The 16,865-nt window shown below is 41.3% G+C and overlaps 1 protein-coding gene across 1 annotated transcript in view; it reads left to right on the top strand.

Moving 5' to 3' along the window:
- Nucleotides 1-16,865, top strand: part of LOC141128562 (gastricsin-like) — a 29,914-nt gene that overhangs the window by 835 nt on the left and 12,214 nt on the right. The window contains exons 2-6 of the mRNA XM_073615921.1: nucleotides 7,396-7,552; nucleotides 7,649-7,766; nucleotides 9,881-9,999; nucleotides 11,329-11,528; nucleotides 11,973-12,080. Coding sequence (XP_073472022.1) covers nucleotides 7,396-7,552; nucleotides 7,649-7,766; nucleotides 9,881-9,999; nucleotides 11,329-11,528; nucleotides 11,973-12,080 — 702 coding nt within the window. The remainder of the gene's footprint in view (nucleotides 1-7,395; nucleotides 7,553-7,648; nucleotides 7,767-9,880; nucleotides 10,000-11,328; nucleotides 11,529-11,972; nucleotides 12,081-16,865) is intronic.

Raw genomic sequence — 16,865 nt, 5'->3', positions numbered from 1 at the left:
TTGTATAACAGTGTAAATTTGCTGTCCCCTCAAAATAGCCCAACACTCAGCCATTAATGTCTAAACCGCTGGCAACAAAAGTGAGTACACCCCTAAGTGAAAATGTCCAAATTGGGCCCAGACTGTCAATATTTTGTGTGACCACCATTTTTTTCCAGCACTGTCTTAACCCTCCTGGGCATGGAGTTCACCAGAGCTTCACAGGTTGCCACTGGAGTCCTCTTCCACTCCTCCATGACAACATCACAGAGCTGGTGGATGTTAGAGACCTTGCACTCCACCACCATCTGTTTGAGGATGCTTCACAGATGTTTAATTGGGTTTAGGTCTGGAGATATGCTTGGTCAGTCCATCACCTTTACCCTCAGCTTCTTTAGCAAGCAGTGGTCGTCTTGGAGGTGTTTTGGGGGTCGTTATCATGTTGGAATACTGCCCTGCGGCCCAGTCTCCCAAGGGAGGGGATCATTCTCCACTTACCTTTTGAGGATGCCCCACAGATGCTCAATTGGGTTTAGGTCTGGATATATGTTTGACCAGTCCATCACCTTTACCCTCAGCAAGGCAGTGGTAATCCTAGAGGTGTGTTTGGGGTCGTTATCATGGCCACCATGCTGCAGCTCAGTTTCAGGGTCTTGGCAATCTTGTTATAGCCTAGGCCAGTGATGGTGAACCTTGGCAACCTAGATGTTTTGGAACTACATTTTCCATGATGCTCAACTACACTGCAGAGTGCATGAGCATAATGGGAACTGTAGATCCAAAACATCTGGGGTGCCAAGGTTCGCCATCACTGGCCTAGGCCATCCTTATGTCAAGCAACAATTATTTTTTTTCAGATTCTCAGAGAGTTCTCTGCCATGAGGTGCCATTTTGAACTTCCAGTGACCAGTATGAGAGAGTGAGAGCCATAACACCAAATTTAACACACCTGCTCCCCATTCACACCTAAGGCCTTGTAACACTAACAAGTCACATGACATCAGGGAGGGAAAATGGCTAATTGGGACCAATTTGGACATTTTCACTTAGGGGTGTACTCACTTTTGTTGCCAGCAGTTTAGACATTAATGGCTGTGTGTTGAGTTAATAAAAAGTGTAATTTCTTCAGTGTTGTCACATGAAAAGATATAATAAAATATTTACAAAAATGTGAGGGGTGTACTCACTTTTGTGAGATACAGTACTGTATATGGCTAGCCTAAAAATATGTCAGACAAGGAATGTTGCTTAACCAGACTTTCGCCACACAAGTTGTGCTGGGCTTTTAACTTGGAAAACCCACAGTTTACCACTATTGCACTAGTTAAGCAATATTAAAGAAGTACCCTACCCTACTAAAAAATCACTAAAAAGGTATGTTACAGTATAAAATATTTATTATAGTGCAAATTATTAAATTAAAAAGTCTAAGGAGACTGATACCACGTCCATTCTCAGTCTTTAACCGCTTGCCGACTGTATAACTCATATACATAGGCAAGGTAGCTCTGCTCGTGATCCTGCACTTCCGGGTCTGCGGCGTGCATGCGAGCTGCCAGCTGCCAGCTCTCGCTGTGATTATACACAGTGGGAGCTGATCTGCGGGTAGGGTGGACTTGATGTTATCCGGCACATCATTAGACAGAGAGCCAGAATGGCAATCTACCTAGGTAAACAAGGCAGATTGCCATTCTGTCAGTAGGGAAGACATTGATCCTGTGTTCCTGCAAAGCAAAGCAGGAACATGGATCAATGCCTTCGGCTAGTAAAAGCACCTCCCACACAATACACAAGCACTGGTTAGGCACACAGTTGTCCCTTTGATTGCCACTGATGTTAACCCCCAGCCAGTGTCATTATTACAGTGACAGTGCATATTTTTTAGCACTGATCACTGTATAAGTGTCGCTGGTCCCAAAAACTATCAAATTTGTCAGTTAGTGTCTGATTTGTCGGCCACAATATCGCAGTCCCGCTATAAGTAGCTGATAGCCACCATTACTAGTAAAAAATAAATAAATAAATACATACATAAAAATATCACATAGTTTGTAGACGCTATAACTTTTGCACAAACCAATCGCTTATTGCGATTTTTTTTAACCAAAATGTAGTGTATGTAGCAGGATACATAGTGGCCTACATTTTTGCAGAAATTTTATTTTTACATTTTATTATTGGATATGTTTTATAGCAGAAAATTTTAAAAAAAGTTTTTTTTTTTTTCAAAATTGTGGGTTGTTCAAGTAATGAAATACCACCAAAATAAAGCTCTATTTGTGGGAAAAAGGGACATCAATTTCATTTGAGTACAGTGTCGCACGACAGCGCAATTGTCAGTTAAAGTAATGCAGTGCCGTATCGCAAAAAATGGTCTGTTCATGAAGGGGGTAAACCTTCCGGAGGTCAAGTGGTTAAATGGGCTTGTACTTAAAAACTAACATTTGACTGTCTAATGAGCATGTATTTTGGGCACCAATGGAAAAAGAATAGCACAGTTTTTCGCCTAGCTATCATGCCCTAAAAAGACATGCATTGAGATCAATCAAAGTAGAAATGGTATGGGTGGGCAACCTGAGCACCACATCCATAAATAGCAAAATACAGAAAATGGAACTTTATCATTGCTCTAAACCTCAGGAGTATATACACAGAGAGAAAATTTCTTTCTTAAAAGATCATTATTTTATTCCATACTAGAGCTGCACAATTCTGGGAAAAATGAGAATCATGATTTTTTTGCTTAGAATAAAGATCACGATTCCCGCGGTGTAACAACATTTTTTATTCATTAAAGTGTATTTTTAAAGTGTATTTTTCCCCCCCAAAAAATTGCATTTGAAAGACCGTTGCACAAATACAGTGTGACATCGAATATTGCAACAACCATGTATTATATATATATATATTTTTTTTTTTGCAGAGACCCTAGAGTATTATATATATATATTTTTTTTTTTGCAGAGACCCTAGAGAATAAAATGGTGGTTGTTGGGGTGTTCTAAGTATTTTTCTAGCAAAAAATAATGATTTTTAACCACTTCAGCCCCGGAAGATTTGGCTGCTCAATGACCAGAGCACTTTTTGCAATACGGCATTGCGTCGATTTAACTGACAATTACGCGGTCGTGGGACGCTGTACCCAAACAAAATTGATGTCCTTATTTTCCCACAAATAGAGCTTTCCTTTGGTGGTACGTTTTGCGATATATATGATAATAAATATCCCCAATTTTTTTTAAAAACGCTATTTTTTTTTTCAGTTTAGACTGATATGTATTATTCTACATATTTTTGGTTATAAAAATCGCAATAAGCGTATATTGATTGGTTTGCGCAAAAGTTATAGCATTTACAAAATAGGGGATAGATTTATGGCATATTTATTATTATTTTTTTTTTTTTACTAGTAATGGCGGCGATCTATGATTTTTATGGTGACTGCAACATTATGGCGAACACATCGGACATTTTTGACACATTTTCTGACAAATTTTTTGACATGATTGACAATTATACAGCGATCAGTGCTATAAAAATGCACTGATTAATGTATAAATGTCACTGGCAGGGAAGGGGTTAACACTAGGGGGCAATCAAGGGGTTTACTGTGTTTCCTGACTGTGTGTTCTAACTGTAGGGGAGCCATTAGGAACTCACAATCTGCATCTCCTCTCAGAACAGAACAGGGATTTGTGTGTTTACACACACACGTCGCCGTTCTACCTCTCGTGCCCGCGATCACTCCTGGCCAGAGGTCATCGCGACCACCGGTCAGGAGCATCGGGCACCCCTATCACGCGCACCTGCTATTCCGCTTAAAGGAGCCGACGTACAGCTACGATTGCTCGCGGGATTGTGCCGACCTGTCGCAGTATAATGATGGCGGCTGGTCGGCAAGTGGTTAACTTGAAACCAACAGGTGTCAGAAAAAGGTTTAGCCTTTAAGTGGTTAAACTTCTCTCATTTACAGACCAAATTTCAGTCGTTTGATCTAAAGAACAAAACATTACACTGTTAATAGTTAGCTCAGCAGCTGAGGAATGTTGTGAAACTTGGCAGACTGCCTGTTTTTTGGGGTTTTTTTTGACAGCTGTGGGCTTGAGCAGAGAACTCTGCATAGAATCGGGAAAACGCTTTGTTAAAGCGAAGGTCCGCCCACCGCTGCAAAAATGAAAAGCCAGCAGCTGCACATACTGCAGCTGCTGACTTTTAACAATCGGAAACTTACCTGTCCTAGAGTCCAGCGATGTCGGCACCACAACTGATGTTTCCATCAGCTGTCAGGTGCTGCTGCCTCCATTGCGAGTAAGGGAATTCGGCAGTGTAGCCTTACGGCTTCACTCCGGGAACCCTACTGCGCATGCACGAGGTGCCGCTCCTCTCTCCTACTGACCTGGCAGCCGGGGAAGGAGGAGGGAGGAGGAGGGAGCCCCGCGGTGACATCAAAACCTGTGGCTGAAGCTCCCGGAAGTGGGGACAGCATACCTGTGAAAGACAGGTATCCTGCCCCCCCCAAAGGTGCCAAATGTGACACCGGAGGGGGGAAGGAGTACAATGAGCGGAAGTCCCACTTTTGGGGGGAACTCCGCTTTAAGATCGCAAGGGGAAAAGAATCGCAATCTCTATTCTTAACGATTAATCGTGCAGCTCTATTCAATACAAAAAATTAAAATATTATTTTCAGTACAATAACAATTTTTAAAAGAATGATATAGACACATACTTTATAGCCTTCAGCCCAGACTGAATGATGGTAAAAAATATAAACAACAATATCATTTTTATATTACACAGAGTTTATACTGATGGAACACTCAAAAAGTGAAGGCTAGAAGGAGAACAAAATCTCTACACATTTAGCTTTGAAAGCTTTGTCAGGAGACCACTTATTGTGAGCTGGTATATCTATGCAAAAGATTGAGCATGTTGGCAGCAAAAAGAGGCAGTCAGGTCAGCATGTCCAATCTGCAATACACCGCCGAAGTAAGGCACAGATATAAAGAGGGGCAACTCTCCACCCAGGGCTATAATCACTGCCCAGACCCAATGGGAACCCACACCGGTTCTAGACTCTTTAGTACCACTCTTAGGCCCCAGAAACACTGTAGGGGTCAAGGCCACGTCAGATACTCCTTTCCCCCGTGTGACAATAAAACATGCTTTATTGTCACATTAGGAAAAGGAAAGGGTCTAGCATGGCCTTGACACTTTTTTATTTACTTTTCTCTTCTAGGAAGGGAACAAAGCTAGAAATGTATCTTTTTCTCCATTCAAGAGAAGAAAAGAAAAAAACACTGGGGCGGGCTTTACAGTGACTGATCACTGTGATAATCAGTCAGAGACTATCACAGCAATCATTCGATTGGGAACCGGGCATCCCAATTCTCAATCATTGGTGCGAGACTGGGGCTTTCAGTGAGAGCTCGATCTTTTTGCCAGGAGCGCACCCTCAGTACAAACACAGTGGCGCACATATGCAGCCCCATGTAGAAGAACCACTTCCTTGAGGCTGCATATGTGTACACTTGTTAAGGGGTTAAGTGTCATGCTGCCTTAGGCACACCTAAGGCCCCTTTCACACTGGGGCGGTGGGGGCGTCGGTGGTAAAACAGCGCTATTTTTAGCGCTGTTTTACCGTCGTTTTTGCGGCTGTATTCGGCCGCTAGCGGTGCGGTTTTAACCCCCGCTGGCGGACGAAAAAGCGCTAAAACCGATCGAATAGCGCGGCTATAGCCGCGGTATTGCCGCGGTATAGCCGCGCTGTCCCATTGATTTCAATGGGCAGGAGTGGTTTAGGAGCGGTGAATACACCGCTTCTTCACCGCTCCAAAGATGCGGCTGGCAGGAGTTTTTTTCTTCTCCTGCCAGCGCACCACTTCAGTGTGAAAGCCCTCGGGCTTTCACACTGAACAAACAGCAGCGGCTTTTTTGGGTTGGTTTGCAGGCGGTATTTTTAACGCAATAACGCCTGCAAACCACCCCAGTGTGAAAGGGGTCTTAATGAATACAACCTTTTGCACAAGCTTTCCCTTTTCTATCATGTATATTTTACTGCTAATGCTAGAATGTCCTATCAGCGATTGTATGAAGTCTGCTTTACATTTTCAGCTAGTGTCATTAACTGGATAGATTAAAAGAAAAGGAGAGATTATATAATCCTACTTGAACTACTGTATAGGGAGTCTACTGATGCCTTATTGTGATCTCTGTATACACGCCATTCCTTCCGATCAGGGCAGGACTTAGGGTGGTGGGGGCCCCTGGGCTTGAGTCACTTTCGGGCCCTACCTTCTATACATATGCACAGCTCTATAAAACAGAAATAGAAAAAGGACAAGGTGTGCCAGACTCAGTGCAGTATTAAAGAACTTCTGTTTAATTGGACAAGACAAAATAGCCAAATGGCTACTCACAAAAGTAGAAAATATATAAGCGTATAAGTGGGGGATATTGTACTGGTATTCGTCCTGGGTCCACGATTAATAAAAGCAATAAAAATGGATAAAATGATAATCACCGTATTTATCGGCGTATAACACGCACCCCAAGTTTAGGAGGGAATTTTAAGGAGAAAAACTTTTAGGAGGGAAGTTTAAGGAAAAAAAACTTACATTTAAATGCCCATCAATGCAGCCTTATCAGTGTCCATCTGCAGCCTTGTCAGTGTCATTGCAGCCTTGTCAGTGTCAGCGTAGCCTTGTCAGTGTAGCCTTGCCCCAGTGTCATTTGCAGACTTGTCAGTGTAGCCTTGCTCCAGTGTCATTGCTGCCTTGTCATTGCCGCCTTTCAGTTTAAAAATGGCGCTGCCGAGATACAGAGCCGGATGTCCTGTGTATCTTGGCCGCTCTCAGAGGCTTACGGCAGCTCTTGGCCGCTTTCGGCGGCTTTCAGAAACTCTCGGCTGCGTTCAAAACGGGCAGGGCCCCCTATTGGCCGGGGCTCCTGGGCTTGAGCCCAGTCAAGCCCAATGGAAAATCCGGCCCTGCTTCCGATAGATACTTTCCAGAATGTAGTGTAGATGTTAACAAATGAATAGAAGAGGGAAACAAAATAAGTAGTGCTCACTGCAAATTTTGAGACTCTCTTACCCATATGCTCTCTAGGCACTGTCTCAGGATTAGTCATTATTTTAAATACTCTCCCACTACAAGGACCTTTTCATATTTAAATTGAAATATTGTATATATATATATATATATATATATATATATATATATATATATATATATATATATATATATATATTTTATGTGACTGAAAATTTAAACAAAAAGCAGACAGCAAAAATACTAATATTTTAAATATATAAAAAAAAAAATTGTGCTGAAGCACACACTTCCAAACAGCATTATATAAATAGGCCAGAGAGATTTATAAATACAACACTAAGCAACTCACAACTGTTTCTTTTAGGGTCCCTCTAAAAAAATACAAGTCAGCTCGAGATATCATGAGGGAAAAAGGAGTCCTGGATGAATATATGAAGACACACAAAAGAGACCCTGCACTTAAGTACAACTTCAATCAAAAATTTGATTTTGCTGTAGCATACGAGCCAATGTATATGGATGTAAGTTCTCTTTGTGTACAGTAAAATGCTTATTAGCAGATCACTCATACTGAATATATAAAAAATTATTTTGTTACAAATTATTTTTATCTTTAGACATATTACTATGGAGAGATCAGCATAGGAACACCACCCCAAAACTTCTTGGTTCTGTTTGATACTGGATCATCCAACCTCTGGGTTCCATCTGTCAACTGTCAAAGTTCTGCTTGCAGTGAGTAAACTACAATAGTGCAGTTAAAAAAAAGAGCAAAAATTACTATTGCACCCAATAAAAAAAACTATAGAATATTCTGCTTCTTATGTTTCATAAAAGTGTAATGAAACTTGCATTTCCAATTGTAAAATGAAAATAGCCAGTATAATTTTAGTCAACTGAGAGGCTTTGAAATCAAACAGTACTTCTATAATTACATGCAATAGTGGCTCAACCCCCTTGATGCTCGGGATGTCAGGCTAGCAGTTTATCAGAAAGGTGGATTTGGTGTTTTTCCGTATAGCTTCAAGGCTGCTTTCACATGACTCTGACCATATATGAAATGCATACACTGTATTGTATTGTATTGTATTGTATTGTATTGTAATGCCTGCCTTTACAGTCGCATGAACTTTAATGACTTCCCTGTCTTTGTCCGTAGGGTTCAATATTGAGTTTTGCAGCTATAACAGCTTCAACTCTTTTTGGAAGGCTGTCAACAAGGTGTAAAAGTCTGTCTATGGGAATGTTTAACCATTCTTCCAGAAGCACATTTGTGAGGTCAGGCACTGATGTTGGACAAGAAGGCCTGGCTTGTAGTTTTCGCTCTAATTCATCCCAAAGGTGTTCTATCAGGTTGAGGTCAGGACTCAAATTATAAATTAGAGCGGAGACTGCGAGCCAGGCCTTCTCGTCCAACATCAGTGCCTAACCTCACAAATGTGCTTCTGGAAGAATGGTCGAACATTCCCATAGACACACTCCTAAATCTTGTGGACAGCCTTCCCAGAAGAGCTGCAAAGGGTAGGCCAACTCAATATTGAACCCTGGGATGCCATTAAAGTTCATGGGCTTGTAAAGGCAGGTGTCCCACTACTTTTGAAAATACAGTGTATATGCAACGTGTTACAGCAAATAAAAAAAATAATCAGTTTTGTAAACAACCTCTACTACCTTCTAGGATAGTTACTACATGTACTTGGGCCCCATAACAAAACAATTCTTGAGCTCTTTTGCTCTCCAGTGTCTTCTTAAAGGCAGTTTTAGTTTTGAAACAAGCATTGTTCTAAGACAAACAACTAACAAAATAATTGTAATTGCTTTCCTTTATTTCCTTTTGCAGTGAGGTCATTGAAGCGTTATACTTTACTATATCCGTTAACAGTTAATGTTGATTGAGAGAGTTTAGTTTTGTAAAGAAAAAAAAGAGTAGAGCTCATTTTAAAGTATTTAAACAATGCTTGGCCTACTAGTTTATTTAACAGCTGGGTAACTTAAAAATCCCCATAATTGTGTAATATGTTTGATCAATTTAACATGTTTGTATGATCATTAGCACCATCTATTGGCTATAGCTCAGTATTTTCCTAAATGGGCTATTTCAGGAAATAACTGCAATATGGCCATTAGATTGAGCTGATGGTCATAGGAAGTAAACATATTACACAAATTGTGGGGATTATTCATGGCAACTGTATGAATGCCTGAGACCATCCAAAAACCCACATTTTAATTTCCCTTCAATGTAGTATACATATATACCCTAGGTTGGGTTTATTGCCCTTTTTAGATAAGATCTAAACTACCAAAAAATAATGGACAGACAGACACAGTACTATATATACAGATACAGTTATATGTAAAAAACATATACTGTATGTTATATACTGTAGGTAACTAATCCTGGACTTCTTTTTATTTATTTTTTTAATGATAGTAAGACTGTGCTTGTTCTACAACAGACATTTAGCCTGGAGAAAATGTATTTTTGTTATGATAAATCATACTGTAATATTATTAATAATCTCATCTATACATTATACCCTATGCATAAATACTCAGACTGGGCCAGGGAGGCGCACCACTGGGAGCCAATTAGATAAGCTTTCAGCAAACATGCTGACAAAGAACAAATTGACAAGATGAGAGATCAGATTGAACAGAGGAAAGCCCTTATCAGAATGTTGCTTCTTCACTGTGCAATCAGTAGGCTTATGTTTCTTCTCTGTATTTAGATGTTTTGCCTGGAGTTGCTCTATAATTCATAAAGTAAACATCTTAAAACATTTTTAGGGAGTTGTTTCTAATAAATAACATCAAAACTTAATTTTACTTTATTCACTTTTATGCAGGCAACCACAATATGTTTAATCCCAGCCAGTCCTCCACATATTCCTCCAATGGCCAGCAATTCACTATGTCTTATGGCAGTGGCAGCGTCAGTGGTATCTTTGGTTATGACACTGTGTCTGTAAGTAAACTGATATTAAAGGTTAATATTAACATTCATATGTACTAACAAAAACTTGTAGGCGCCCATTACTGACCTTCTGAAAATGCTAGTTACTTCGAGGTTTATAACTTCATTACTTTAAACCACCGATCTAGAACAAATATGCCAGATTAAAAAAATTAGGATCAGAACTCTTGTTTTTTAATTCTTCAACAACATAAAAGAGTATTGAAGATGTTGGGTCAGTTGGGTCCTCAAGGAAACTAGGCAATTTATAATTTTAGATTAAGGGGTCAGTAATGGCAGCCTACATGTACCCTCAGTGCACAAGCTAAAAAAAAAAGATGGCAATCACCCCAACTAACTTATGCAGTATGGTGCACATGGAAGGGCAATGCACATCACACAGTTACATAGTTACATAGTTACATAGTAACATCACAAACAAACAAAAATTTTGTTTAACTGTTCACATTAAAAACAAACAGAGGGTTTAGGCGCACATTTTTGCAAATATAAGTGGAAGCCACGCTATCTATGCCTAGGCTCCTCTGTGATCCTAACTCTATATTTTTGAGAGTCTTCAAGTTGGTGCATATATATAGCAGTGGATAAATTAAGACCAGGTTTGCTTGGAGGAGCACCACTCCTCATTAACCCCTTCTGCTGCCGCCTCCTGTCCCCTTTAAGAGATTCTAAATGCTGGGGGGTGGAGGTGAGCATTTGGGTCACGTGACAGCTGTGATTGGCTGTCACAGCAGTCACATGATTGGAAAGCTCCTGATTGCTAGTATGCATCGGTAGCTTTTCCAAACCCACCGGTGTGCCCTGCGCAATCCCAGCACAGAAAAGTGTTTACGCAGGGTTAAAGCCCACCCGCCAAGAGGTTGCATATATGCGCCATGTCAGCGGGAAGAGGTTAAAGGCACAGGGAAACATTGGACACCGAGCAAGAGCACAATGACAGATGAAGGCATCCAATGTATCCCCACTCCAAATCCAGCATATAAGCTATACAAAAAGATGGCAACTACCCAAATTTACAACTAGCCTTTGCAGTAGGGTGCACATGGAAGGGAAATGCACATAACAAACAAACATTTCCCAGCACACTTACCAGCTAACCTGCAAAAAAAAACAAAAAACAAAATGACCCTGTCTCACAATTTATGGTAAAAACAGAGGGTGTCGTTGCACACATTTGTACCCTCAGTCCAGCTATCCTTTAATATCTTCTGCATAAACTATTATAGTTTTTAAAGGTTCAGCAGCTGTACTTGCTCTATGTACATTACTAAATGTAATGAGGCACTAATGCTTTTTAACACCACTTATTTGACAACACAGGTTCAAGGACTAACTATCACAAACCAGGAATTTGGACTGACTTACTCAGAGAGTGGCAGCAGTTTTTACTATTCTAAGTTTGATGGTATATTTGGAATGGCATATCCTGCCATGTCTGCAGGAGGTGCCACCACTGCAATGCAAGGAATGTTGCAACAGAACCTACTTACTAATCCTATCTTCAGCGTCTATATGAACAGGTGAATAATATACCAGCAGCACACATGAACCTGCATGATTTCCCAATACAGTGAATTAAATAAGTCACTGATTATGAAAGATTTTCAGTACATTAAAACATTTCGACTGGGGTGGTTGCCACTACTATCATGTACTGTACTTTAATGGCCTCTTTCCTACTAATCCTGCACCAATCATCTGTAACTGGGCTACTCTACTCAAGTCACCATTATTTAGGTCTATGGAATATTTGGAGGAAGATGGGCCAGACTTGTAACACAGGCAGAATAGAGAATGGCAAGTGATGGAAATGAGAACATAAAGATATGATTATGATATTGAATGAGACTCAGCTAGGAGAGTTTAGTTTAATCATTTATAGTCAAAAGAGAGCAGGCTACATTTTTTACAATACATCATGCAATATTCATGGAAATGTTTTTTGTTTTTCTCCTCTGTTTTAGTCAATCTGGTGAGGTGATTTTTGGTGGGGTTGATAACACCTTGTATTCTGGGCAGATCCAATGGGCTCCAGTCACACAAGAAGTTTACTGGCAGATTGGTGTTGATGCGTAAGTAATTGATCATTTTTGTCTTTCATTATTGTTTTATGTATTGTCCAGTGCTTTTTTTTCTGCTGGAACGGCGTTCCGCCGCCTCCAGCAGCCCTGTCATCTCCATCCTGTCACTGAACACAGAAGGAGGTAGAGGAAGTTTTTGCACTACTCACCGGCTTCTGTGTCCTATTGCTGGGCACTCAGAGCATGTGTAGAGCAGTGCATATGTCAGTGGGTGTCCATGCAAAAACCACTGCATTTTTTTAATTCCTCTGGTGCTTTGAGAGGTGGCTCCTGTCCCGTCCTCGCCTATCAGACCAGTGTAGCACAGAGTCAAGTGAAGTGTTCTAAGACTCCTTCTTGGCTTTGTGCTACACAGGTCTGACAGGCGGGGACTGCACTGTGTTGGAAAAGAAGAAAGCCCAGGCACTCTTAACAGACCATTGGCAGCTGCACTGCTATTAAGCATTTGAGAGGAGGTGAGTGAAAGTTGTGGAGGGAAAGGGAGAAGGGAGAGTGGGGCCAGTGGTTATGCAGAGAGGCATCTGTGGGGGAAATGACAGCTGTGAACCACAGTGGGGGTGAATTTGTGAAGATGGGAAGAAGTTGTAGGAAGAGGTGAGAGCTGGAAAGGGGGAGAGGTTGTGCAAAGTGAGAGCTGAGTAGTGGGGAGGAGGGCAGGTGGTACAGTGGAAAGAGCTAGGAAGAGGGGTTGGCAGGTTGTTTTGAGGTGGCAGGGGGTGAAGAGATGAGAGCTGTGGATTGGGGTAATCTGTAGATAGGGGGGTGCAGAAGTGAAATATGGAAGGGCGTAAAAGCTGTAGTTGTGGACTGGGGGTGAAAGCTGTGGATGGGGGGGGCAGGTGGGGGTGCAGAGTTGAGTTGACAGGGCGTTCAAAGGTGAGTTGTGGGGGGTGCTAAGGTGAACTCTGAATAGGGGTACAGAGGTTTGCTGTGGACGAGGAGAAGAAGTGGTGAGCTGCGTACGGGGGGAAGAAGTGGTGAGCTACGAACGGGGGAAGAAGTAGTGAGCTGCGGATGGGGGGAAGAAGTGGTAGCGAAAAAGTAGTGTAGCGCTAAATAATGTGACCCAGTGAAGGGAAACAACCCAAGGGTCTATCTCAGTGAACTGGGACAAACAAAATGTAACTCAAAAACAGCATGTGAACAAACTATTATGTGCAAAAATAAGATCATACACACAGATGAGTGTGAAATGAATCATGTGACAAAAATACAAAACACTCAGAGAAACACAAAAGTCTCAATGTCCACACAGATGTATGTAAGTAAAAGAGTTCTTTCTCCTCATTCTCTGACTGAAGTTGGAACATGTAATTGGAATAACCAGTTGAAGAACACTTGTGGACACTTCAGTAAAATTCACAGATGTAAGGTAGAATACCGTTACCGGATAGGGTGGACGCACATACCTTATGGCAGTGTGTCAAACAGGATCGTAGTGTTGGGTTCCTGGTGGTTTGAGGATGCCACACTGGGTTAAACTCGTGGATCTAAGACTCCAGGGCACTCGCTAGTTAGTTTGTGGCTCCAGGGTACTCAGCAACCAAATATTGGTTTTAGGCCAGAGTATCCAGTTTGCGTTTCAGAAATTCAAAAGCAAGAAGAAGTGGTAAGCTATGGATGGGGGGAAGAAGTGGTAAGCTGTGGATGGGGGGAAGAAGAAGAGGTGTGATGCGGACAGGTGGAAGAAGTGGTGAGCTGTGGACAGGGGGAAGAAGAGGTGAACTGTGGATGGGAGGCATAGGTGAGCAATAGATGGCAATAGTTGGAGGAGATATGTAGGTACTGTGCCTTGTGCTGATTTTTTTTTTCCCGTGCTCTGTGTGATACATACACCTCATCGCTGCATAGTACACTTTCCTGAGCCCTGTGTGTTATGCACTCCTAAGTGCTGTACTCTGTGCCTCTTGGGCCTTGAGCAATATGAATATTTGGTGTGCTTTACTTTACTCTCCCCGCGAAATGACGAGGTTTGGGGCGGGGAGTTGGCTAGGGAGGGTAAGTTTCTGCACCTATTCTCTGAGAGCAAAAAATCCCTGATATTGCTAATATTATATCTTCAGAGGCCAACCCTTACCACATGAATTCAGTAACTAATAATTAAGGCCACTTTCACACTGTGGCATTTTTCAGGCGTTTTTGGGCTAAAAATAGCGCCTGTAAAGCGCTTCCCCTGAAGCCCCAGTGTGAGAGCCCGAGTGCGGGTGTTAAAAGTGCCCCGCTAGCGGCCAAAAAGCTCCGCTATTACGGTGGTAAAGCGCCTCTAAAATTAGTGGCACTTTACCGCTAACGCCCCCCTGCCCCAGTATGAAAGTAGCTTAATTGTATGCTAAATGAAAAAGGGGGTAAACTAATGTGCAAAACCAAGCTTACTGTGAATAATGAAAATGGAAATAAAATATAAAGAATGTGAGAAGCTGCCAACATATAAAAGTGTTCCCACACAGAAATTAATAATATATATAAGAAGGTATGTGGCACTAACTAGAATTAATAAACAAAATCAAGTGAAAAAAAAAAAAAAATATATATATATATATATATATATATATATATATATATATATTATATATATATATATATATATATATATATATATATATATATATATACACATATATATACACAGCACACTGACTGTCACCGGCTGACAGGGATGTGCTGCAACTATAAGGGTAAGGCAACTATAACGTGACAAATCTTTAATCAAACATAAAGTGGTAGCTATATAAAGTGCAATAAAATTCATAAAATGCAAATGAATAGCAGAGAAGTGATATACACTCTAATAACGTTCGATCGTCTCATAAAGTGCATGTATCATAATAAAGTGCAATGTCCAAAAAGTGCAATCAAACTCCAATGAGAAGGGAGCAGATCTCCATATAACAGTTCAAACAAATAGAAAGTGCATGTGCAATATATTCGATCGGTGTCCACTTCATCCAGTGACTATCACCATCAGTAGTGCGCCACTCGTTTCTCCCAGCCTCCCACCTCAAATGAAGACCCCTATGGGTCAAATCAAGCTTTAGTGAGCAGTAGAAGCAGGATCCCCACAATCAATCGACCTCCAGCAAAAGCCACAGCAATAGATTAATAAATTCTTGTGAAATACTGCACGTTGGAGCTATCTCTTTATTTCATGTAATCACCACACCTGATGAGCCTGAAGCCGTCTTCCAAAATACCGCTATTACTGTGGCTTTCACTGGAGGTCGATTGATTGTGGGGATCCTGCATGTATACATGTATACAGTTAGGTCCATAAATATTGGGACATCGACACAATTCTAATCTTTTTGGCTCTATACACCACCACAATGGATTTGAAATGAAATGAACAGGATGTGTTTTAACTGCAGACTTTCTGCTTTAATTTGAGGGTATTTACATCCAAATCAGGTGAACGGTGTAGGAATTACAACAGTTTGTATATGTGCCTCACACTTTTTAAGGGACTAAAAGTAATGGTACAGATTAACAATCATCCATCAAACTTTCACTTTTTAATACTTGGTTGCAAATCCTTTGCAGCCAATTACAGCCTGAAGTCTGGAACGCATTTACATCACCAGACGCTGGGTTTCATCCCTGGTGATGCTCTGCCAGGCCTCTACTGAAACTGTCTTCAGTTCCTGCTTGTTCTTGGGGCATTTTCCCTTCAGTTTTGTCTTCACCAAGTGAAATGCATGCTCAGTCAGATTCAAGTCAGGTGATTGACTTGGCCATTGCATAACATTCCAGTTCTTTCCCTTAAAAACTCTTTGGTTGCTTTCGCAGTATGCTTCGGGTCATTGTCCATCTGCACTGTGAAGCGCCGTCCAATGAGTTCTGAAGCATTTTGCTAAATATGAGCAGATAATATTGCCCGAAACACTTCAGAATTCATCCTGCTGCTTTTGTCAGCAGTCACATCATCAATAAATACAAGAGAACCAGTTCCATTGGCAGCCATACATGCCCACGCCATGACACTACCACCACCATGCTTCACTGATGAGGTGGTATGCTTTGGATCATGAGCAGTTCCTTTCCTTCTCCATACTCTTCTCTTCCCATCACCCTGGTACAAGTTGATCTTGGTCTCATCTGTCCATAGGATGTTGTTCCAGAACTGTGAAGGTTTTTTAAATGTTGTTTGGCAAACTCTAATCTGGCCTTCCTGTTTTTGAGGCTCACCAATGGTTTAGATCTTGTGATGAACCCCCTGTATTCACTCTGGTGAAATCTTCTCTTGATTTTTGACTTTGACACACATACACCTACCTCCTGGAGAGTGTTCTTGATCTGGCCAACTGTTGTGAAGGGTGTTTTCTTCACCAGGGAAAGAATTCTTCGGTCATCCACCACAGTTGTTTTCCATGGTCTTCCGGGTCCTTTGGTGTTGCTGAACTTACCGGTGCATTCTTTCTTTTTAAGGATGTTCCAAACAGTTGATTTGGCCACACCTAATGTTTTTGCTATCTCTCTGATGGGTTTGTTTTGTTTTTGCAGCCTAATGATGGCTTGCTTCACTGATAGTGACAGCTCTTTGGATCTCATATTGAGAGTTGACAGCAACAGATTCCAAATGCAAAAAGCACACATGAAATGAACTCTGGACCTTTTATCTGCTCCTTGTAAATGGGATAATGAGGAAATAACACACACCTGGCCATGGAACAGCTGAGCAGCCAATTGTCCCATTACTTTTGGTCCCTTAAAAAGTGGGAGGCACATATAAAAACTGTTGTAATTCCTACACTGTTCACCTGCTTTGGATGTAAATACCCT

This window comes from Aquarana catesbeiana, linkage group LG02 (genome assembly GCF_042186555.1).
Source record: "Aquarana catesbeiana isolate 2022-GZ linkage group LG02, ASM4218655v1, whole genome shotgun sequence".
NCBI classification, from domain to species: domain Eukaryota; kingdom Metazoa; phylum Chordata; class Amphibia; order Anura; family Ranidae; genus Aquarana; species Aquarana catesbeiana.
Note: the sequence above shows the minus strand (reverse complement) of the source record. Positions and strands in the feature narration are given on the sequence as shown.